At 38.7% G+C, this 24408-nt stretch overlaps 1 protein-coding gene across 1 annotated transcript in view; it reads left to right on the forward strand.

The window, feature by feature from the left end:
- The window catches only part of DPP10 (dipeptidyl peptidase like 10), a 1675128-nt gene extending 1651303 nt beyond the window's left edge, over positions 1-23825 (forward strand). Inside the window, exons 22-26 of the mRNA XM_085647459.1 lie at positions 4991-5090; positions 7316-7374; positions 7464-7536; positions 11903-11976; positions 23184-23825. Of these exons, the coding sequence (XP_085503585.1) occupies positions 4991-5090; positions 7316-7374; positions 7464-7536; positions 11903-11976; positions 23184-23321 (444 nt within the window). The 3' untranslated portion in view covers positions 23322-23825. The remainder of the gene's footprint in view (positions 1-4990; positions 5091-7315; positions 7375-7463; positions 7537-11902; positions 11977-23183) is intronic.
- The last annotated feature ends 583 nt before the right edge of the window (positions 23826-24408 follow it).

Genomic DNA, 24408 nt, shown 5'->3' on the forward strand with positions numbered 1-24408 from the left:
AGTTCTGTCTTTATAAGTTACTTTAGAGAAGCACGGATTAGTAAGACCATAACAGGCATTCATGGATCTCAGCGTTGGTCTAAGATCTAGAAATTCCTTTCGACGATTGTCAGTCGCTTGGAGACATCTTGACTGAAGAAGATATGGTGGCCGGACCAGATCATCTGTTTATGTTGTTTTGCAGCGTTGGGAATTGCCATGAGATAGGAATACAGTAGAAAATAAGCAATGATACCTCTTAATTTAGTTGAGGAAGAAGTCGTTCTGGGGGCCTATCCTGTGCGCCCTCTGAATATTTAGATCAATGGATTTCGATAGACCAACGATCTGCAGGACTTGAACCTTCAAGAAGGAGATCATGTCCGAGCCCTCGGAACCCTCCGGAATTCCATAAACGCGTAGGTTGTTGTGCCTATTTCGATTTTCTAAATCCTTTGTAGCTTTCTTCAGTTGCATAACTTCTCTAGTGAGGATATCAACTTTGGCAACAACATCTTGGGCATCACTGATTTTTTGTTCCACATCAGAAAGTCTTGACTCCAGACCAGACAATTTTTCTTCTATTCTCTGAAGTGTTGCAGTAGTGTCCGTCATAAAGGGTCTAATATGGTGCAATTCATCCATGATGTCCTCCAACGTCAAAGGAAGAGGTGATTTTGTTGTGGAGGACGGATCTTTTTTGGCGCGCTTGTTGGGATTACCTGTTGAGTCTATGTGTCCTCCAGAGTTGGAACTAGCAACCACATGGGACTTGTTTGAGTGTGAAGAGTCCATGAATGTAACACAATCTACGCAGTGCAAGCTAGCTAGTGAATGCGCCGGCAAACCCTTTAGAGAGCCAGACTGCAGAATGTCCTTAGTGCCTCAATAGAAGAAATGAATGAAGAAATAAATGTCATATTGATAAACATGACAATCTCACCATTAAGTTGTGAGAAGCATGTTAAAATGGCCCAAATTGAATGAAATAAAAAGGAAAATTCAGACACCTTGCTGCATCGTTGCCTGCTGATGTAAATTCGAGTATTGAATAAACAACATGGTGGTCTCAGCTCGGGACTGGATGAGGCAGAAGACAGAAGGGAAACAAAGTAGTCAAAAAGACCTTTCAAGGTCTAAAAAAAACTTGCCTCAGCACCCAGCATGGCTTCCGACGCAGGAATCAATCATTTGTTTTTCATGCCAAGCAGAGAGGAAAGCATTCCGAAATGAAACGTTCCTCTGTGTCACGGAGCTGGTTCAGGGAGCGGCCATTTTGATTCGCCGCCGCTGCACGCCCTCAACAATATGTATTCTCAATAAGAAGGAACATCAAAGAAGTGCGTCATCCCAAAACTTAAGTGTGATAGGGCATTCAACCAATGTCCATCAGAGTCACAATTTTAGAACTGGTACTGGACTGGATGCTGAGAAAGTCTATTGAGCACCATTCTTGAGTTCCTGAGGAAAGGGTGACTCATTCAATCAGCCAAGGTGCCTACCTGCACAGAGTAATGGAAATGAACGGTGTCAAGTGTATCCTAAAGTGGGTCCTGGTTAGAAGGAATATTCCATATGTAAATACCTCCTTGCCAAATGTATAGCTCTTCATCGTAGATGAATATAAACTTTAAGGTGATCAGCAAGGCAATACACTTCCCCTACAATCAGGGTAGAGAAAAGAGACAAGTATATTATTCAGAAGTCAGATCAAGAAGATGCATAGAGCAGTAGAACAAAATCTGATGCAAAAATAGTAACAAAGCGTTTGTAGAATGCAATGAAATATCAGGGAACAAATGTGATTAAATGCATCTTTGTTTTGCGATTGTATTCTTTATATATGCTTTAATCAGTAACAGACATCACAGGAAAAAAACTCCATTGCATCTTGGTTTGGGAACCTCAGATAGCATCCTATGGACAGACAAGCATCTTTTAAAGGGCTATTTATAATGTTTGCACATGCCCCTTTACTAGAACACATTGTTTTCAGTGTGGGCACTGAATTCTGAAGTCTTAATGCTGCTCGTGATGTTGGACTCTCCAAGTGTCTTTCAGTACAACACCTTGGGTGACTGCAAGCTTGGAGACATTAAAACAATACCTGTTGCTTTAACTACTAGTAATTAACTAAGCACAGTGTTCAACAAAGTAGTGTTGGCCAATGCATCCTATAAACATGTAATGTCTCTGGTATGCTCTTGGTACTGCTTTCAGTACTGATCTCTCAACAAATCTCAACACAATGGAATTACATCTTCAACATTTCAAATCCAGTGTTGATTTCAGATTGGACTTTTAATTGGCATTCAGTATACTCTGGAGAAAATCCATTGTTGAGGGTAGATTACTTCTGTAGAGGGGCTTTAATTTGAAATTTTCTTTGCATGATTCACCTAAAACTCATCATTTGATCTCAAAATCTAGTTTTTTTCTACAAACTTTGTTGATATTACTAATATTCAATACGCCATTGACTTTCATGCGGTTGTCGATTTGAATGTAGTGGAGATATTATTTTTTAAGCAGTTAGCAGGAATAAAAGTTATTGAATTTGATGGTGTTTTGTGAGCATTTGTAGAAGGGATCACCTCATTAGAAAAAGGTAATTTAGTTCATTTTTGGACAATATGACAGATATACATTGAATAAATGGGCAAACATAAAAAAACATTTTTGTGCCAAGTTGATCAAAAGAAACTTTCTCTTTGGCTCATAAAATATTTGCTGTCCCACAAAGTAGAACTCGGCTTGCAATCTACTTTGAACATTTTCTTTCATAACAATATAAAATATTTTTATGGATTTGCATGATCATATATTGGGCTTCAATCTGAGGAGTAAGCACACTTTCCAAAGATAAGCTATCAGAAAAATCTAATTCAGTGTGTACCCATTTGGGGGTTTCTGAGGCATGGACATTTGGAGAATGTCTTAAAGTCAAATGTATTAATGATCTACAGTGATACCTAACATCTGGAAACTAAAACTTCCTAAAAGTGTAGGGACTTTCAATGTTATTCTAGAAATGAATAAACCTTTTGAAAATGGAAAGTTATTGCAAAATAAGCAAAGTAATCCTAAAATATATAGGATTTTGGGCAGTTGGTTCATTTATATAATACTACCTGTTATAACAGTGATTCATATTATACACCATGTACTATAAAAAATGGCAACTTTCAATAACAGATATCCAGGAGCTAAAAGTATAGCATTTGATTGGCACTGTTATCGCCAATAAACTTTAGGAAATAAATCCCACATGTGTTGTATTTTATATCCTGCAACACTATGATATTTCTCAAATCCTAGGTGATTTACAGAAATATGATTCCTCTGCCCTTTAAAGGAATCCAGACTGTTTACAAAAAGGTACTTCAGTTCATGAATCAGACTAGGAGATGTTATCCCTTCAAAATTCAGGGCCAGATTTATCAAACTTTCCTGAAGAGAAATGCAGCAAGACACCTTGCTGCACTGCATGAAAGAAGGGGGGCCAGGAAAGTGCCATATCTAGCAAGATATCGCACACTCCTGTCCTCTGGCTGCATGGCACACAATTACCAACCTATCGCCAATGCAGGCTCCCTTGTGCCATGGAGCAAGGGTGCCTGCAAAAAAACAATCCTTAAAGGCATATTTCTCTTTCTAAGTGTGCTGCAAAATGCAGCACATTTAAAACAAAGAAAAAACATGGAAAAATAAAGAGTTTCTCTGAGTTGCACCTCTGGTGGGAAGACGTACAATTCTGACGCATTCCCAGGTAGAACAGTCTTGGTAAATCTGCAAAGCTGCAGAAAATATGGATTGCTGCGTCTGGAACACCCACTATCCTTCCCTGTAACGTCCTCACCATGTACAATAACTCACAGAATCGATCTGCACTGCCTTGGGTTATTCCAGATTTACCAAACCAAGCAGGGCCACACAAGCTGGCTTTGCTTAGCAAATCTCCTCTAGGTTTTTCATCGTCCTTCCATTACCTTGTGTGACGCAAGGGTGACTCAAAACTTTACTAAATTTGGACCTCAGTCTTAAATCACAGTTACAACCATCTGTAGTGTTCCTGAAATGTGCCACTTGTGCATGAGCAAAGACCAAGGTCAGATCTATATATAATCTGTACATCAATTGTGTAGTCAGGTTCTATAAGATTAACAAGATACTTCAAGCCAGATTTCTCAAAGTTTTCCATCGCCTTGCGCCATGCAATGTAATGCAAGGGCGATGCTAAATCTTGATGAGATTTACTAGGCCACACATGGTCACCTTGCACCATGGTGCAAGGTTGTGTGCGTTACAAGGAGAATTTTTTTGTGCAGTAAGGAATTCCTTTCTACACAAAAACAATCTCTTGAGGCATTTTCCTCTTTCTAGGGTGCTGCATTTTGCAGCACACATAGAAAGAGGAAATAACAAGAAGAAAACAAGATTTTCCTCTCTGTTATGCTATCCTCTGGGGGGCATATTGATTTCATGCAATCCCAGGTTTCGAAACCTTTGTAAATGGAGATTGTGTGAAATCCATGGGTGGATGCATGGGAACACCCATTTTCCACACATGGAATGCCTCCCAGAATTAAATGTAGATGCTGCATTGCGTATATTTTTGTTTCAAAACCACTATCTACTAGCATTTTACTTCATGGATGCGCTACAAAAGTGGTGCAACCATGACGCAAAATGTTAGAAAATCCGGCCCCAAATCCAAGGGCAGATATGGGTACACTGCTTACAATAGGTCTGTTATTTGCCAATTTCATGGAAGGAGCACCAAAAAGGTACTACTTTGGTGCTTCTCTTGCCTGCATATGGATTATGGACTGGATAAATGGTGACAGGGATTGTGCCCAAATAATCAAGTTGGATGCTTGCACTTTGATTCACTCTTTGATATTTAAATAAAAACAAAGTCATTTGTGAATATAAACTAGCATATATCACCTTGACTGGAATACAAAATAAAGCAAACAATATTCACACCATCTAATTTTTTTTCCGGCAGGGATATGGTGGTTACATTGCATCAATGATCCTAAAATCAAGTGAAAGAATTTTCAAATGTGGAGCACTGGTTGCACCAATTACAGATATGAAATTCTATGGTAAGTGCCTTCAACTTGGTAAAATATTTGTGTTACAATGTTTACTTGAAATAGGTAATAGAAAGACAATTCATTTTCAATCAAAATTGAAACTAATTTATACCTCTTGCAAGACATTACAATATATTTAAAATACAAAAATAAAGAGCACAAACGTGCACAAACACAAACTTTCTGTAGTATTTTGTAGAGCTATTAGACTATCGAAATTTCAAATTTTGGTTTTCTACTAGGTTCAGAGGATTTGACTGAACAAGCATTGGAATAGCCAAAAGGTCTAGTTTTAACGTGCCGCAACATGGAAACACAGCTTTGCGCAAATTTTGTTTGCATCTATTACAAAAGAAAGAAAGAAATAATAGACAGAATAGCCTGAAATGTAATGATAATTTAAATCAGAGAGTTTTGCATCGATCCACATAAAATTTCAGAAGCATACCAAACTGTGATATAAGCAGAATTGTTTCTAAATGAGTTGGTGCCTGTCATGATCTCAAATCTCACAGTCAGTTCTCTGTAACATTAAAGGAAAGGTTTTACAGTTTCTTAACAGAAGTGGAATGCACTCAACAACAGGGACATTTTGAATGATGTCAGAGTAAATAAATGTAAAAAAGTGAGAATATTGGGATCTTTTAAAGTTATTTATTCATGTTGTGACCACGTTCATATTTTAGCACTATTATACGATTTTATAAAACATCATTATAAATGCTATTCATTTATCCGATAAACAAAGAGATGGAGAACATTGCATTTTAATGCACTGGGAATATAATTGTGTATGAAGGGATAATCTTATAACCTTCAGGTTAAGATTTTTTTACCTTCACAAACTTCCAGGCTGCATTGTCGAATGCTCTGTGCTGAATTTAGTGGCCTTCTTCTATGCCCAGTGGCGTATCGAAACTCGAGGGGGACCCACTTGCAAAGTACATAGAGGGCCCCCCTTACTGCTCACTCAGGAGCTCTCAGGTCAGCATACATTGCTGAGGGGGCCCCTTGGAGCTTGGGCCCCCCGCACTGCAGGGTCTGCGGGGGCCTTTGTTACGCCCCTGTCTGTGCCCCCACAGCCTCTCTGTGCCTTTCCTTTGTGGATTATTGGGGCCAATCAGAATTAAACCAGTGCCAATTCTCTAAGGGAAATTCTTTTATCTCTTTGCTTGTAAACCAAACAAATATTTCAACAAATCCAGCATTGCCAACCTCCTTGTTAAAGTAACACCATTGGTGAAAGGTTTGCCTTTGAAGATGCCCTCAAACATTTGTTTATTAGCAGTGATCATGTAGATTGATGATGGACCATTTCTTGTAAAGGTTTAACACTGAGGTGAGCAACCCCTTTATTCTTAACTGTCCAATGAGCATGATTTTTTCATTGAGCACAGGGCGTGGGATGAGCAACAGGATGATATCCACAGCCCAGGCATTATTGTTTATATTTTCCCAAAAGTACATTAACTTGTTATCACTCATTTATTATCCACATTCTAAGTGAATACACTTGCTAAACGCACTTCCACTTTAACAGACCCTTTGACATGTCCCTTTAACTGACTCAAAAGATCATGTGCCCCAGGCACACCTTGTGAGAGTTTCTCTCAGAGCTTCCACCCTAATAGCCTCCCTTATTCTTGCTTTTGAAGCAGTTTGTAGAATAAATCTGTGGTGAATGTGAGATCTCATAAAACGTCCATCCGAAAGACATAGGCAATTGCACAAATCACACTTCATGTTTAGTGGCATGTTTCCAATTAGAGATGGATTACAATTGTGAAAACAAACAAAATCCATATCAATACTGAGACTCGCAATAAGAAATTCATTTTCTCTCTCATTTTTTAGCACTCCACCTTGGAAAAGGTTAGCTCGACCACTTTTCTGTGGCACAAACCACGGAGTTCCATGACCTTATAAGGGAACAAGGCCTTTGCAATATTATTATAATGTACTGCTGGTGCTAAATTATCCTATATATAATGTGTATTATTGATCATATTTCTCAGTCTCGCGTTTACAAGGACAAGAAGTTTATATATCCTGCCATAGTACAAAATATTTTTCCATTCCTATACTTTTACTCATAACACATTTTAGTTACATATCCTGTAACTAAATACTATTTCTTAACAAGTGTATGGATTGCCTGTAAAGTTATTATTCTGAACATAGGGATGTATCATATCAATAACCATTTTGAAACTATATTTTTTTTAATTTTTCAGCATCATCATTTTCAGAAAGATATCTTGGCGTTCCAACAAAGGACGATAATACATATCAAGTATGAAATTTTCATATGAATTAATATTATTGCTATATTAGATCATAAACAATGTAAACCTTTATCAATGCATATATATGTTTCTTTAGGCATCTAGTGTTTTACACAACATACATGGCTTTAAAGAAGAGAATTTGTTAATAATTCATGGAACAGCTGATGGTGAGTACACATTTTTTACTCTACTGTATTGAGATATATAGGCTTTGGTCAAAGGCTTGGAGATTGCAAAATAAATAAAAAATAATGTCAATAACATTTGGTACAGTAAGATCAAGATCAACATTTATTTGTGAAATGACTAGGACATGAAACAGAAAGCAGGTGTTGGTTTAATATAGAAACAAATTATGCTAACAATTATCAACAAACCGATATAGGAATGAAGGACCAGGTTTAAATCATTTTGATTTTTTCAGAATAAAGGAGGCAGGAGTACTTGGAGATAAGGAAAAAGAAACTGATTCTATAAATAGCTGACATAGAGAACAATAGGTAGAAGTAGAAATAATTACAACTGCACATTGGAAAGGCAGATCAAGACAGAACATTCCCACCCAATGGGCCTAATTCAAATAGACATTTATGAGTATTTAAAGCAGTACTACAAGACTACCATAGTGCATGGGTGCATGACTGTTGCATAGGTTTCGTACTAGACGGATAGACTTTCAGCACAAAAACTCTTCTTTTCCATTTCGGATGTTTGCTGTACAGTGTAGCACACATGTGAAGTGAAAAAGTTATGAGAAATAAAAGCATTTCTCTTTTTTAAAGCCTGCTTCAAACTGGCATTATTTTTTGGCGCATAACGCTGCCTGCTATTGTTGGTAGATATGATTTCTTGCATTAAAAACCATGAGTGATTGCATGGGAATGCCCATGTACCACAAATGGAACAACCCCTTGATGCTGAGTAGCGCTACTTTGTGTTACTTAGAGGGAACTTTCTAGTTCAAACCACGTTTTGTGGTGGAAAGTAAACTTTAAAAAAAACATTTTGCGCAGGTTTGTGCCCTTTTATCAGTATGTAAAGTAGTACTACTGGAGCTCCACAGTGAAAGTTTGTCTATGTTTCATATTCCAAGAGTGTCTGTGTGAGTGTTGCATAGGTTTTGTACGGGAATGATAGCCGTCCAGTACATAATACTAGACTTAGAATAACTTTAAGAATGTTCCCACTTTGGATGTTTACTGTACAGGGCAGCACACATATGAAGTGGGAAGTAATGTGAAATAAAATGATTTCTCCTTTCTATTGCCTGCTTTAAAGTGCTATTATATTTTGGAACAAAACACTGCCAGCTATTGTTGCTAGTAATGGATTTTGGCATCAAAAACCATGAGTGGTTGCATGGGAATGCCCATGTACCACAAATGGAACACCTCATTGATGCCAAGTAGCACTGCTTCGCATAACTTGGAGGGAACTCTCAAGTGCAAAACCAAGGATTGTGGTGATAACTAAATAAAAATGATTTCACGAAGGTTTGCGTCACTTTTGTGATGCTAAATCAGTGCAAAATGTTTGTTCATCTGAACCATAGTTTTCAAATTTACAAAAGGAATTACTTTGATGAATGTTTTCCTGTAAGTAAGTCTACTCCTATAGGTTGTGACGGCTATTACACAGCAGGACAATTTTACACATTCACATATCTACACATCGGTGCTTATTCTCAAACTATTTTCTGACCCCTTGGACACTGAAAAATATTAGAGATTTACTTCTGTCAAAGACAGTGTAAACCCCTTTGCAGGCTGCAAAGGGACAGAAACATCACCTCCTTTCAAAAACTGATGTGGTTGTAAGGAAAAAGGCTCTTACATGGGGAACACATTCAAATTTTATATATAGAGAAAAAGCGTAGTCCCTCATTATTATGGCAGGCAAACTGCCACTGACAGGCCATCCGTGGCATCCCACCCATAATCGAGGGCATCGGTCTGACTGCGGCATTACAATGCAGCTGGTCAGGATGCAGATGTTGGGGGGTAGGACCGCCACCTCCAACAGGATCAAAGACGGAGGTTGGATTCTTAACCATACAATGGAGGCGGTGCCTGCGCTGGCATCACCGCAGGGATTAGGATATCCCTTTCCGACTGCCTGTTCATGGCGGTCCCACTACTATGAACACCCTGAACAGGCAGACAGAAACAGACTTTGGGGGCCATAAGCAGGGCACCATCATCCGTGGGCCTAGGGAGCACATTTAGTGCTTCCTCCACTCATCCATGCACCGTGTGTCAGGCACCATGGTGCTTGGCACACGTTGCATGGATGTGCACAAAGTGCCTTTTGCTACTGCAGCTTGTGCTGCAGCCTTTTTCCTGGGCTGCAGCACAAGCCACAGTAGAAAAAAGCATTTTACGACTGCTTGCAGGGTGATCCTACCCAAATTGGGCAGGTGAGTCACTGGCAGAAACAATGGTGGTTGACAGTGCAACAGACCGCCCTAGAAATAACGGCCAAAGTTAGCAAGTAGTTTACAGGTGCTCTGATTTTTTAAATTGGCAATAATAGGTTAATGTATCTTTTCTTAACCAAAACTGGACTTCACAAAACGTTTCGAGGGTCAGACCTGGAAGCTATGGCTGGCAACGTTTTCCCAGAGTCAACTGAAACAGTTTACACATTTTCCACAGTTTCCAGCAAATGGAAGAAGAGGTAGAACTAAAATGGGAGAAGTGATAAAAGGCAACAAAAGGGAAAAAGAAGCATTGCAAACGATCTGGCTTGTAGTATCAGTAAATGCACTATTACTAATAATGGGGAACAATATTTGAGATTAAAAAAGATAAGCACAAGAATTAAAAGTTTAGCAATTGGTGCTTGGAAACTGTTTTAGAGACAGATCCATTAAATTATAAACTCATAAAGGAATACTTCAGGAAAGATTTTAAAATGAAGGGAAGAATTTAAGTAGTTCAGGAAAAACGGCTGAGAAATGGAGAAATAAATGCTTAAAGGTGGGACTATAAGAAATGAATCCCAGATTTGGATCGGGGGAAAGGAATTTAAAAGTCATTCAGGAATGTAGTTGGAAATTACCCACATTGATTTTAGAAGCTTGATGAAAGAAAATATAACTCTCAAAAATATAATATCAATAATGCAGAGAGTAAAACTTTGACAATTTAATATCAAATAATTTCTGTATTTATTTGTAATCTCCAATGCATGACAGATATTTACAATGCTAACCAAGAGCAATGAGCTGGACTATAATACCTAAATAGATCAAAGTAGCTGCTAGCTTCACACTTTTCAATGCAATCAGAATGAAAATGTGAACATATCAATATATCCAGGTAATGTTAAGTTTCTATTGAGAGGTATATGAACTGTGGAAATCCCTGTGGGAAACACAGAGAGACAACTGCTCCTCCATTTTGATATGAGCAGGTATGACATTGGAGTACAGTCACTTGAGCTCTTATTTTCATTCTATAATCATTTCTAGAACCACATTAGGATTTAATTGGTACCAGGCTACTACTTCTTCCCCATAATTGCTAAAGGCTCTGCCTTTATAGTCCCTCTTTCCTCCTTCAATTATTAATCCTCATGAGAGGTGATGGGGCTGTTCAAAAACACATTTCTGATATTGTGCAAATATTAGTAGCATATGGTTTGCTTTCTTTTATGGTCTCACTGTGTGCAAATGGTTTATGATCTGAAGTGGCACATTTGATGATTTGTGCCATACACATTTTTAAACCCCCCTCCTTTGCACTGACAGGTGATTTTGACATCACTTGTATAGTTCAAAAGTATTGGTTTAGGAATGTTCTATGTGAAAACATCCATTTTGGGATTTTTGTGAGATGACGTAAACCTCTCTTCATGTTTTTCTGGTTGCTGTTACTTGTGACATATCCTGCTTGTCTGTAGTACTACTTCAATAGATGTGAGTTTAACTTTAGTGAATTAGGCCTAACCACTACCATTGTGGGTGTTTTGTTGGATTTGTATGACCTATCCTGTGCCCTTCTTGACTTTACCCTTTCCTCTCTCATTTTGGAGGAGAATTCTCCATGTTTTGTCCATGCCCGTGGCCACATCCGCCTTTACAGTTGTCTAAATGTGTGAATATATCTCCACTTGCAACTTATTGTCAGCACTAAAGGGATAGGTGTGACTGATACATAGATCTATGACCGAACCTTTCTGAACTGCCATTTAGGGGTATTTGAGGTAGATCTACAGTAGTATTCTTGCTCATAGCTGGCTTTGTGAATTGGGCCAGATGGATTTACATCTGAGTTGCAGTAGACAACAATATTAAGGTTCAAACACCTCCAAGAAAAACTCTTTTTATTCATTTAAAGTGATTAATGAACCTACATGGTAAGGACAAAATTGTATAATTCAATTTAAGTGCCTTACTGACCGTTCAAGATCATAAAAAAAATAATGTGTTATTGGTTTAAATGAAACCAAAATGAATTTATTAATAGTGTTCACAAGTCAAATTACAGGAAACTGATATTTATCACTTTGTTTCAATATGTTTTTTACCAGCTAAAGTCCATTTTCAACATTCAGCAGAACTCATTAAACACCTAATTAAAGCTGGCGTGAACTACACAATGCAGGTATGTATTCAAATGTTTTATATGTTTAGTATCAATTCAGTGAAAAAAACACCTCCAAAAATCCTGATTCAAAATAATCAACAATAACATTTTACATAACTTTGACAAGTAGAGAACATTTCAAAATTACTTGAAGATAAAAGTATTGCTCTTTTAGACCATGTAGCTTATTTTTGTCATGTAATTTTGTCTTGATCGTGTTTTCAACATATTTGTTACAAACTTTCTTTTCCATCATTTAAAGAATTAACTGTCAGTGGTCAATGCCGACATTAACAAAATCATGTCATTTTCAGTGTCTCAAACAAGAAAGGCAAAATCCATTAATTGTCACATTGGTGATAACATCCTTAAGTGAATTTATTTGCAACTATGTCACCTGGCCTCACCGTGCCTTCTGGCCATTACCATACCATTTACCATATGGTCCATAGAAAAAAACACCATAACAACTAATGGTATCAAATATGGTTATAGTGCATGAGATTTGATTTTGATTCAGCCGCATTAAGGTGCACCGGTGTAAATGTATGATTGTTTGCTATTCACAAAAGTATTTTACTAGTAGTAACTTTACAACTGTGGAGTTTCTACACATAAAAAAATAGTGATTCTGGATGTCACCGCTAATCTTTGCATTGGTAATGGAATCACTGTCTTACACACTCAGAAGATTTCAAAGAATCACTGGTGCACCAGTGGAAGAATCACATTATTTTACAATATGCAACTATTGTGTTTATTTTTTCAATTAAAACGGGTGTTATCTTCTGTGTTGAAATTGTTAGGACAAAGATGGTGAGTGTTTAGGCTGGTAGTTGCTTTCCCCAATGTGATTCTGACTCAATTGCAAATTTTCCAATCAGAGTCTCTGGAATTCGATTTACTATCCCCACTCTAATATTAGCTAAAGTCGGTAAAGTGTGGACCAGGGAAGTGGTTGATTTACCATTTAACTGGAACATAACCAAAAGCAGCAAATGTGTTGGACTTTGCAGGGGTGAGATTTGCTATTCCTATTCCAATCTGAGCAAGAGTAGGGGAAGGGTTGGACTTTGGAGGTGTCATATTTAATATTCCGACTGCAACATAAGCAAAAGCAGCAAATGTGTTTGACTTTGGATGGGTTAGATTTACTATTCTTACTCCAATCTTATCAACAGTAGGGTAAATGTTTGGATTTGGGGGTTAAAATTTAATTTTCCCACTCCATTATAATCAAAAGCAGAGAAAGTGTTGGACTTGGAGGGCTTAGATTTACTAATACAAACATTTTGTTACAAATAAAAATACAAGAAATTGAAAACATTTAAAATAAATACACTTTCCTTTGTAACACTTCAAAAAATAAATTACTTTTATAACTATAGAATGAAATATTATTAATATTAAATTATTTATTAAATAATCACAAATAAAACCATACATATAAAATTCACTTACAAAATGTTATAACTAAATAAACTGATCAACCAATTCACAATTAATTGAAAAACAACACATAATTAAAATAATATTTAATCAAATAAATAATTTACATAATTAATTATCAATAAACAAATAATTTATATACACAAATTGAAAAAAATAAAAGCTATGATTCATGTTTTAAATATCTTAATCCTCTACAAACCCCAAAACCTGCTACTAAATTAAAGATGTCCAATTAAATGTAAAACATGTACATTTGATATTAAAATTACAAAAAAAGGCCAGAACATTAAAATGCAAATATTGTAATAATATTAATACATTATAATGATAAACTAACTAATATATTATCTTAATGAAAAATGAGATTTTTTTACAATTACATCAAATAAAATGATATTCTACACAACAAGATATAAAAAAACAAATTTAGTGGCTAAAAAAGGATGATCTTTCCTTTTATATGCTGCCTCATGATATTTGTGAGTTGGCAATATTTTTTATTTTTTTCCATGATATTTTGGTGTGGTATGTGGTATTTTGATAATCTCAAGGTGATCTACCACATTTTCCCTATGAAAGAATTTTAAACACTTTATTAATTTATTTCGATACTATGTAATTGGTCTTATGAAAACCTCTTTGAGTTTGTTTCACACCACTCAATCAGAGAGTGTTCCCCCATTTGTTTCTTTAATGCCTTAGATATCATGGTTAATACATTTTAACTCCTCTTTAGCTATTTTCTACCTCCCTGCCCCATTATGACCCTCGAAATTACAGGTGATAATAAAAAGATGTCCACTTGTTACTAAATTATCTGTCAAAGATTATCTCTGTCAAATAGAAAACACGTCCTTCTGCCAGTTTTCTAGAATAAGACAGATTTGCTCCATAATAGATTACTTCAAAATAGCTAAAGAATGTGTTAACAACTTCTGAAGAGAAGTTAGCCATAGAGCCTCTTGTCAAGAATCAAAAAAGAGTCTGACAATCACCACAAGATTGATTACTACAACCAAGGTTTGAAGTACTTATACCATACGAAACTATGGATGCGTAACTTTTCACCAAAGTACCTGTAGATGTGTCAAAGTTGTCAAGCCAAACAGCCGCAGTGTCGGAAAACAAAGAGATGCGACATTCCTGAGAACTTGGGGAGGCGATGCGACGGTCCCGCTGCACCCAGATGAAGGGTTACTTCGAATCCGGTCTGTACGGGCAGTGATGCGTTGAATCTTCCTGATGGTTCCAGTCTCGTGGGTGATGTGTTGGAAGAACTTGGCGCACAGGTACGACGTGTGGACATCCGGGATGCATCAGCGATCGATGCATCGGCATCAAGTGGCGCTGCATCGGTCCTCTTCAGCTGCGATACCTTGATGCGTCGATTCTTGTAGCAGCGATAGGCACTGCGGCGGTTTTCACAGTGGCACGGCGATGCTTGGAAATTCTTCTCGCGCCATGGAGATGCATCAGGAAAACAGCAGCAAGAAGAGCGATGTGGCGATTTCTGTAGTTCTTTGAATTTCTTCCTGCTTCCAGCTCCCAAACAGCAGCAACATCCGCCAGAGGCTCCAAAACTGGCACAGGCACCTCTTGGCAGGCTAGAACTCAAAGCAGCAGAATTCAGGGGAACAGGGGGTGAAGTCTTTGTGTCTCTGAGACTTCAGAACAGGAGACCAGCACACTTCAGGCCCTTAGAGATCTCCTTCAAGCAGGGGACACAGCACACAGCATAGTCCTTCTCATTTCCTTGGCGGAAATAGCAACTGCAGGCCAGCCCCAGACAAACAGCAAGGGCAGTACTTCTCCTAAGTCTCTCATGCTCTTCTCCTTCGAAAAGGTTCCTCTTGAATTCCTGGAATGATCTAAAGTTCAGAGGTTTTAGGTCTAATACTCATACCCCAAAATGTCTTTGTTCTATTTGTGCAAGGGGCTTTAAGCTCAGTTCAGACCAGTTCTGGGGGGCACTCTGCAAATGCATAACAACATTCATTGTCAGTGTGAGCCTTGGCTCCAGACACACCACAGGGGAGTGGAGCCAGCATTGTGGAAGGCAGGCACAGCCCTCTTCAGGTACAGGTGCTACTCATCCCACCACTCCAAAGGGAGATCAGGCCTATTCAGACTAGTGCTGACTCATCCAGACTCCTGGAGCCACTGCACCTCCCCAGCCCCTGTCACCACAGATCCAGACAGTCAATCCACAAACAGGCAGAGGTGCACAGGATGGTTGAATAAGAAAATAGACACTTTCTAAAAGTGGTATTTCCAAACACACAATTTAAAAACCATCGTCACTAAAAGATGTGGAATTGAATCCTGAGTTCAGGGATACCAAACTCCATATTTCAATCTAATCCCTATTGGAAGATATGCTTGTAAAACGTTCCAAATCATTCCCCATTCTGTCCTACAGGGCAAGATAGCCTTTCAATAATGAAAAACTAAATTTGCAGTATTTTACTCTCCGGACATGTTACACACACCAGTACATGTCCTACATTTCACGTACACTGCACTCTGCCCAGTGGGGTACCTTGGGCTTACCATAGGGGTGCCCTATATGTAAGAAAAGGGAAGGTTGGGGCTGGCAAGTGGGTGCACTTGCCAAGATGCCATGACAGTTAACAAACTGCGCACAGGCACCGTGGTGGAAGGCCTGAGACATCTTTTCAGGGTTACTCCTGTGGGTGGCACAAAAAGTGCCTCAGGCCCACGAGTAGCATTTGATTTACCAGCCCTGGCTAACTCAGGGCACTTTACAAGGGACCTACTGGTAAAATAAATATGCCAATCATGGATAACAAGTCACAATAACAACTTACACAGAGAGCATATGCACTTTAAAACTGATTAGCAGTGGTAAAGTGCCCAGAGTCCTATAGCCAACATAGATGGGTCAGGAAAAAATAGGATGAAGAAGCAAAACGTTGGTGGATAACCCTGCAAAAAATGCAATTTCCAACAAATACCTTTCGGAACAAGTCTTTAGATAGACAATAAGATGACAGGTCGTAAACAGCCCCAAAGAAGTCTTCTCCAGACAGAAGCTGAATGAAACAATAGAAATCAACAACCGGTGTTAAGATTTGCACAATCTTACTAATCAATTGCTTTACTGAACTGTTTACGTTCTTAATTCCTCTTTGTGTACTCTCTCATCAAGACAGTAAAGATTATACATCCTTAACATAGTACACAAATTACTACACTCCCTGGCTCTAATTTCCTTACTAAGGTTGCACTACTCCATTCCTTATGCTTCTCCCGGACTCATTCCCATTCTCATGAGTCCGAAATTCTATTTACCACTTTTACTTGACAGGGGCATGTTGTCACACACTGCTTCCCACTGCGTGTGTTCGGTCTCATCAACCTCCATAACAGGAACTCAGTGCCAGAATAATGCAGTGGACTTACACCGACAGCACACCAGCTTTAGCGTGGAACTCCAATCCTCTGATACCCCAGATTCACCTCTCATAAAGTACAGGATTTGCAATTTGACTACGAGCCCCTGTGAACATCCCAAATTAACTTGTGGCATGTTTTTACCTTATATATTGAAGTCTTGTGGAAGACTCAAGGGCTTACTTAGAAGTCCATTGCGCAGCCGGTGCATCACTTTTTTGGATGCACTGGTGGCGAAGTGTGCCTGGTGATATTTACAAGGCCACGTAAAGTCACCTTGCGTGAGTTTTCACGGCCTTGTAAATATGGCATCCTTTCACAAAATACTTTGCAGGAAAGTGGCGTTCCATGGGTGTTGGTTTGGGTGCTCCCACGCAGCAGCCATAGAACCTGACTCATTCCCAGATCTACAAGTTTTTTAAACCTGGGAATGCATCAGATTCCTATGCCTCCCCGGCGAGGCAAAAGCGAGGCATAACAAGGGGAAATACATTTATTTCTCCTCGTTTTTCCTTTTTCTATGTGTACTGTACTCTGCACCACACATAGAAAGTAGGAAAACACCTCTTGTGATTGTTTTTTTGCAGGAAAGTGTTCCTTCCTGCACAAAAAAATCACCCCTACAGCACAGACACCCTTGCACCATGGTGCAAGGGTACCTGCATTGATGCATGGCAGTCAATTGTGTGCCAGCACAGGGACAAATGGCAGAAATGCACCATAACTTGTAGATAGGGTGCACTCCATGACGCATGGCAGCACAGCAGGAAGGCCTGCTGCAGTGCTGTGCATCAAAAGAGTGTAAATGAGGCCCTCAATGTCTTCTAAGTAAGGTATACTGTATGACACCATCCTGTACACTCTTGCTGCCATCACAGGCTCTTCCTTAACCGTTTTCCTTTCCCTTTCTCATCACTACTGCCTTTCTGAACTTGCTTGATTGATTACAATTGATTTTACAATGTCAACCCACAACTTAAGGTAACATTTACGCTTCTTTATACTCACTACTTTTTTTTAAAATCACACAGGACTGCTGCCTTTGTCCTGACAAAGACCCACAGTACTAGTCCTCCTCAGCTGAAACACAAAGGCTCTGATTATGAATTTGGCAGTGTGGGAGCTGACTGCCATGCCACTACCCACTCCCGCACCATCACAGCATAATGCCGCCTGCCAAATTACAAGAATTTTTGTATTCTAGTGGTCGTTTCCACAATGGTGCCTTTCAAAAAGGCACTGCAATGGGAATGTCAAAGGCTGTTCCGGCATGGCATGGACTGTTTAGTTCATGGACAGGTGGTGCATGCACACAGGGGACACACAATGTGTCCCCCTGAATGTATCCCCAGGCCATACGCACAAGGGGGCACAGTAGGGCCCCCTTTGTTTTCTCTCTGCCACACTTTTCACAGCTGGCTCACAGCAATATGCTTGGTCGTGCTGCAGGGATATCAGTTGCAGCGGCAAGTATATTGCGGCCTCAGGACCGGTGGTTGCGGTGGTTCCCTCATGTTCTGATCACTGCACTTGTAATACAGCAGCCGGAAAACTGGTGCGACGGTCCACGACCACCACCACACCTCCACCATGTGTTCGGGGGGGCCATCAGGCCCATTGTGCAAACTTACACTTTCAGGAGGGTCCACACAACCTATTTAAAGAAAACTATTAGAGAAGTATAGCGTTTCTGGACAGTTAATTGGATGCTGATGTGATTTAATGTTCTCTCCATTCTCTCCAGAGATCCCCTGCCTGGTCTCATATAAATATTCTCTCTATATTCTCATCAGAGCCCACATATGCTATGTAATCATTTCAGGAGTTTTCATTCTCTTCCAGTAGGGTACACTTACCATCAACTTACCAGCACTTTGTTCTATTAAAATATTTATTTTGTTCTCATATTTTACTTCGTGTTTGGCATGGGCTGCCTGATCCGTGTGGTAAATTCGTTACCATACATTTTAACACCAGAATGTTCTTTTTATTGCATTCATTGCTGTTTTTATTCTATGTTAAGAAGCCTACATTTAATAAAAACCCTTCTACGGTAGGGCTTAGTATGCATACATTCCGGATTTTTTTTTTAACTATGTAAGAATTCTTCTTCCAAAGTGACAACTGATCCATGCTTTCTTATTTCTCAAGAAATTAACTGTGGTGGAAAGGAAAGTATTGCTTTAACGTTTTATTTTTCTCACCAGGCTTACCACCCATCCTTGTAGCCCTGCCTACCAAATTTACATCTCCCCTGTGTTCCAGGGAAAAGCATCCTCTGTATTGCCTACCACTGACAGTCTTATGGAATTCTGTAGCTTACTTCCATGTCGCTACTCTTGCACACCCTAGTTACTTACATATCACAATATTAGGGGTCCAATATATGCATTTCTAGGGAACATAGTGTTCTAAAATGTGTGTCTCATTTACAAAAAAATTATGCAGTGTCATGCCAAAAGCCATTTTACTGAGCAGAGCTGTATCATTTTACAAGCACAGGGATATGTGGTATTTACAACATGACACATCTGTGTGCTTTCCCCTGTGATTGCGCACAATTGACTGTCATGCGCCAGCACAGGCACCCTTGCGTCATATTGCAAGGGTGCCTGCATTGCAGCGATTATTGTTTTTGTGCAGGAAGGTACACCTTCCTGCAGAAAAACAATAATTGATTGCATTTTCCATTTCTTTATGTGCTGCAGAATGCAGCATGCATAGAAAGAGGGAAAAACGAGGAGAAATTTCTCTTCATTGTGCCACTCCTGTGGGGCGGCGTACAATTCTGACTCATTCCCAGCTTGAAAAAACTTTGTAAATCTGGGAATGTGTCAGGTTCCATGGATGTTGCGTGAGAACACCCACAGCAACACCCATGGAACGCCCCCTTCACACATAGTAATGCGTGAAAGGGGCCCATATTTACAATGCCATGAAAAGTCACGCACAGTGACTTTACCTGGTCTTGCAAATATGAACAGACACACTGCGCTGCCGGTGCGGTGCAATGGCCTTGTAAATGAGGCCCGTGATATTTTGTGCATGTAATTTTGTAATCCTAATTCATAGATTCAGGATTTGGAGTGAAGGTGCTAGCTATTAGTTTTGGTTAGCCTACCTGCAAAATCAGGCGAAAACAGACAAATCCAGAAGTACCTACCCTTTAAATGTACTTAAATGTACTCCTTTCATGGGCAGGAGTCCAGGCGTTTCCAGGGTGATAATGAAGGAGACAACATACCTATATTTGTTGTAAGCATGTAAAAGGATTCTCTATTGAAAAACATAATTTCAATGTTAAGATCCAAAAACGTAGAAGGGGTTAATTCACATTGCTGTAACATGCAAATATTTTACATATTTTCCCTCTCAAGGAAACATATGACTGGAGTAAGTCACCGTGAGTGCAGGTGACTGACAAAAAAGCTGTTAGTGGCCCTCAAGGAAGACATTTCCATCTTTCAAAATCGGAATTTAGTGTATCAGTTTTGTGCGGTTGTATTGCTCTTCTGTTGATGACAGGTAACACGTTTTACAAACATCCCTTTTGTGAAACATCTGTAATATACTTTAAAGTCAATTGTATTTTTTTGGTGCATTTGGCAAACTGTAGAAAAAAATATAAAATATCGACCATATAATTTCAAAGTAATATCATTGTATTGCTGCTCTCTAAGTGGCACTTGTCAGCTTAATACTGTTTCATAGTTTGTTTTCTAAAAATGCAACGAAAAGTCATATCAGCAGCATTGAACATTTCACTTGTACTTTTCCAGTAATTCTTAAATCATTTAGGAGCATATCATCAAGGAGGCGATATAAAATTATCGCCGCTTTTGCGTCCGTTTTTGGACGAAAAGTAGCGATAATTTTATCGCCTTATCGGCACGTTCACGCTATCGCGTGAATCCTTGCATTAGCTCCCTTTCCCTTAACGCCCATCTTTGCATCTCTAATGAGATGCAAAGTGGGCGTTCCGTCCCAAAATAACTGGAGAAATGTCGCTAACCGACATTTCTCCAATTATCAATGGGCACGCTAACAGGCATAGCGAAAAGAAAAGTAGGGCTAACCTTGGTTATCGCTACTTTGCTTATGCCTGCTTTTAGTTTGACTTAGCCATTATATACAATGTAAGGTGGATATCATAGCTGAGTCTGCCCTGCCCTATCAACAAGCTATCGCCAAACTTTGTGAGATTATCGCTGGATTCCCAGCGATAATCTCACATTTTGGCAGTTAGTGCTTGGCATTTTATCGCTTTTGAGATAAGCGTTGCTGATAGCACGCTATCTCAGCGATAAAATTCCACGTTACCCGGCGATAATTATCCTAGCGCTAAGTGTGCTTAGCGATAATTATCGCCGGTCCTTGATGATATGCCCCTTAATTGTTTTGTAAGGAATATCATGTAAACAGGTGATGCTGTAATGGATACATTGTAATGCAGCAGGTTCAGTGCACAAAACATGGAGCTTCACATTATTATGCATTTCGATACATTATGTAAAATTGGGTTGGAACTGATAGCAGAAACCCACTTTCATGAGTTGCACCAGTCTCTATTAGCAATGCAGTAACAAAACTTGAGGGGGTCCCCCTGGGGTCCCCCTGTAAGGTACACAGAAGGGCCCCCCATCCTCCGGACCCAGCCAGGAGTTCTAAGGCCAAAGTACTGTGCTGAGGGCCCCCTGCAGCTCTGGGACCCCAGCACTGCGGGGTTGCAAGGGCCTGTGTTATGCCACTGTCTCTTAGCCACTCCATGCTTGGCATGGGAAGTTACCTTTCAAATTAAATTATGGGGATAAGTATATAGTTAACAATACATATGAGCCTGATTCGAAAAGTTCCCAACTTTTGGATATTCACTAACTACTTCGGGAGTTTTCTGACGTATTGCGTATGCAGAGTTCTTAGCCCCAAGTGCGGAGTTTATGGGGAGTGCGGAGAACTACACACACATAGTTATAGGGAGTGCAGGGTTGTAAAATCTTCCAAGTAGTTACTGAAATTTTAAAAGTTGTAAACTTTCACAAAAGTGTAAGTTGACCTTTGTAAATCAAGCCCATAAAGCAGTAGCTTTGCAGATAACCTATATGTGTAATTTAGGGAGCCAATGGGCTACTAATGAAAGTACCATGTCTCAAGAATTCTATAAATACACTACCAAGGGAACATGCATGGGGGTGTGTGTGAACATTATGTTCATATCTGAATGTCCTCCGTGGGAAAGAACATTATAATTTACCTCTGGAGTGCTGTGCTAAGTGAGCTCCACCAGAGAAGGGACCAGCCCACAGTGCTTTCAATGCAACTGTAAATGTGCTTTTAGTCAGTGGGAATTTCTAGTTTGCATGAGACAAATATTCAGTCCTTGTGTACATACCATTGCTTAAAATGCTTCATAAGTTTCAGGGCGCTGTGAACTTACTCTGGAAATAATAAATCTTCATCAGTAATCAGATTTTCTGTCTGAATAAGTCACGCATGAATTTCAATTGGACTACACTCTTTAATTAATCATTATGGTCAATCGTCAAAAGATAGTTCATTTATTTGATACTTCAATTTTTATAATTGCACTTCAAATCAATTCAATTCAGTTCAATTGCAATCTACAAAACCGACTTTTCTTTTGGAGAAAAAGTGATGAGATATGTTGTGGAATTACATGAATTGTTGCCAGTATTATATTCCTTTTTTTATAATAACATAAATTGATTTATTTAGATTGCAGATCCGATTAATGACACTTCTGATTAAGGGATAAAAGTATTACTGAAACGTATTGATTATATTGGTTTTCAGGTCATCAATTGGAATTATAAAAATTAAAGCATCAATTAAATGAGTTACGTAATTAAGCTTGATGGCGAATTATTAAACGGAATGCATTCCATTTTAAAGATTGAGCATTACTTATTCAGAAAGCTTTCTCGTTTTTAATTCAAGTGAAGTGCATGAGGTCATTGGCATGTAAAACTGGAAAATGCCACTATGCCTTCCCTCTCAACGGCATGCTGCCAGGGATCACGAATGCCACCATATTTCGTAATGAAAAGGAGCCACATGGGGCATTTTGCGACACCAGTGTGTTCCTAATACACAAAAGCCAGCAAACATAGGGCATTGCTTTGGATTGTGACTCGGTGCCAATCATGTAAAACAGGCAATTATGTTTGATTGCATGTGTAAAATAAAGTGTTATTATCAATATGTATTACATGAAAAGAAAAAACATTGGCTTGGGGCACCTCATTGCTGCTTAAAGGTATTTACCTTAGAATGAAGGTTCTGAAATCTTTGACGAATAATCTTTTCTTTTTTGTTTATTCTTTTCCATTTACAAATCACAGGTTTATCCGGATGAAGGCCATAACATTGTATTTGAGAAAAGCAAACACCACCTCTACAGCACAATTCTCAATTTTTTCACTGATTGTTTAAAAGGAGACACCGATATGTTACCACCTGAGCCAGAGGAAGATGAATAAGGATAGATATTTGTATTTCAGAAGACTTTGGATATCAATACAACCTATCACAAAAGTGACTGTATGATTGCAAAACTAGCTCAAGGACAGCTAAAGGATACCCTAGTGGAAAAACAGCACATTTGGAGTCAATGGCTTTATGGACTGGAATTTGAAAACAAATCCATTGATATTTAAAAAGGACTACAGATTTTCCTTGAGGAAGGTCAAAGGTTGTTCACAGTTATCAAGAAGGAATTTGTTTTCCTTACAGATAGGATAGTGCATGTTTTTTTCAGTTATTCATCCTTGTTACTTCGGTATGTATTTGTGCACATTTTTATTTCTTTGTTGTTTCCTTATTATTGTGTTCTGAAAAACACCTAATCATGTTCTGTCCACTAATCCTTTAAGGTTGAGCTGCAATCTAACACTATACTGTACAATTACAAAAAGTGCAATTTTGTTACTGTCTCAATCATTCAAATTCGAATTGGGTTAATAAAGAAATACATATTTCTATATATTCTGTTTCATAAGTATCATTCATTGGTTTGAATGAAAAAAGATGAAATAATTGACTTGCATAATAATTATTGTGCTGACAAATGGAGTGACCTCAGCGGACCCACTAGAGATATTGCATGTGGAATTGGAAAACTAATAAGTCAAGAAGAACATGAAAGTGTACTCATTCTGAGGATGGCTAAAGTTTTAATCAGGTTTTACAGTCTCTAAAGTAATCCTTTCTTTCAAAACACAATATGAAATATATAATTAGTTTTACTGCAACACTATGGTGAATTGCAAAGGGAGGAGGAGTGGTGTTTTAAAGGCTCCTTTAGCTATGCTCTGGTAGTTAACCCGAAAATGTTTGTTGTGCATTGAGAGTATGTAGACTATTTCACTGACATAATACCGTAAAATTAACTGAACTGATGCAGTGTTTTAGTTTTAGACACAATTATAATCAACATTGCAGATTAACTATGTGATGAGTAATAGCATTCACATAGCACAAGTAAATACCCATTCAGTTTCTTGTACTGAAGTAAATGTAGTAAGTGGATTGTAGGATCTGGGTTTTGACATGTTTTTATGAAATATT

Source organism: Triturus cristatus, chromosome 3_2 (genome assembly GCF_964204655.1).
Source record: "Triturus cristatus chromosome 3_2, aTriCri1.1, whole genome shotgun sequence".
Taxonomy (NCBI): Eukaryota; Metazoa; Chordata; class Amphibia; order Caudata; family Salamandridae; genus Triturus; species Triturus cristatus.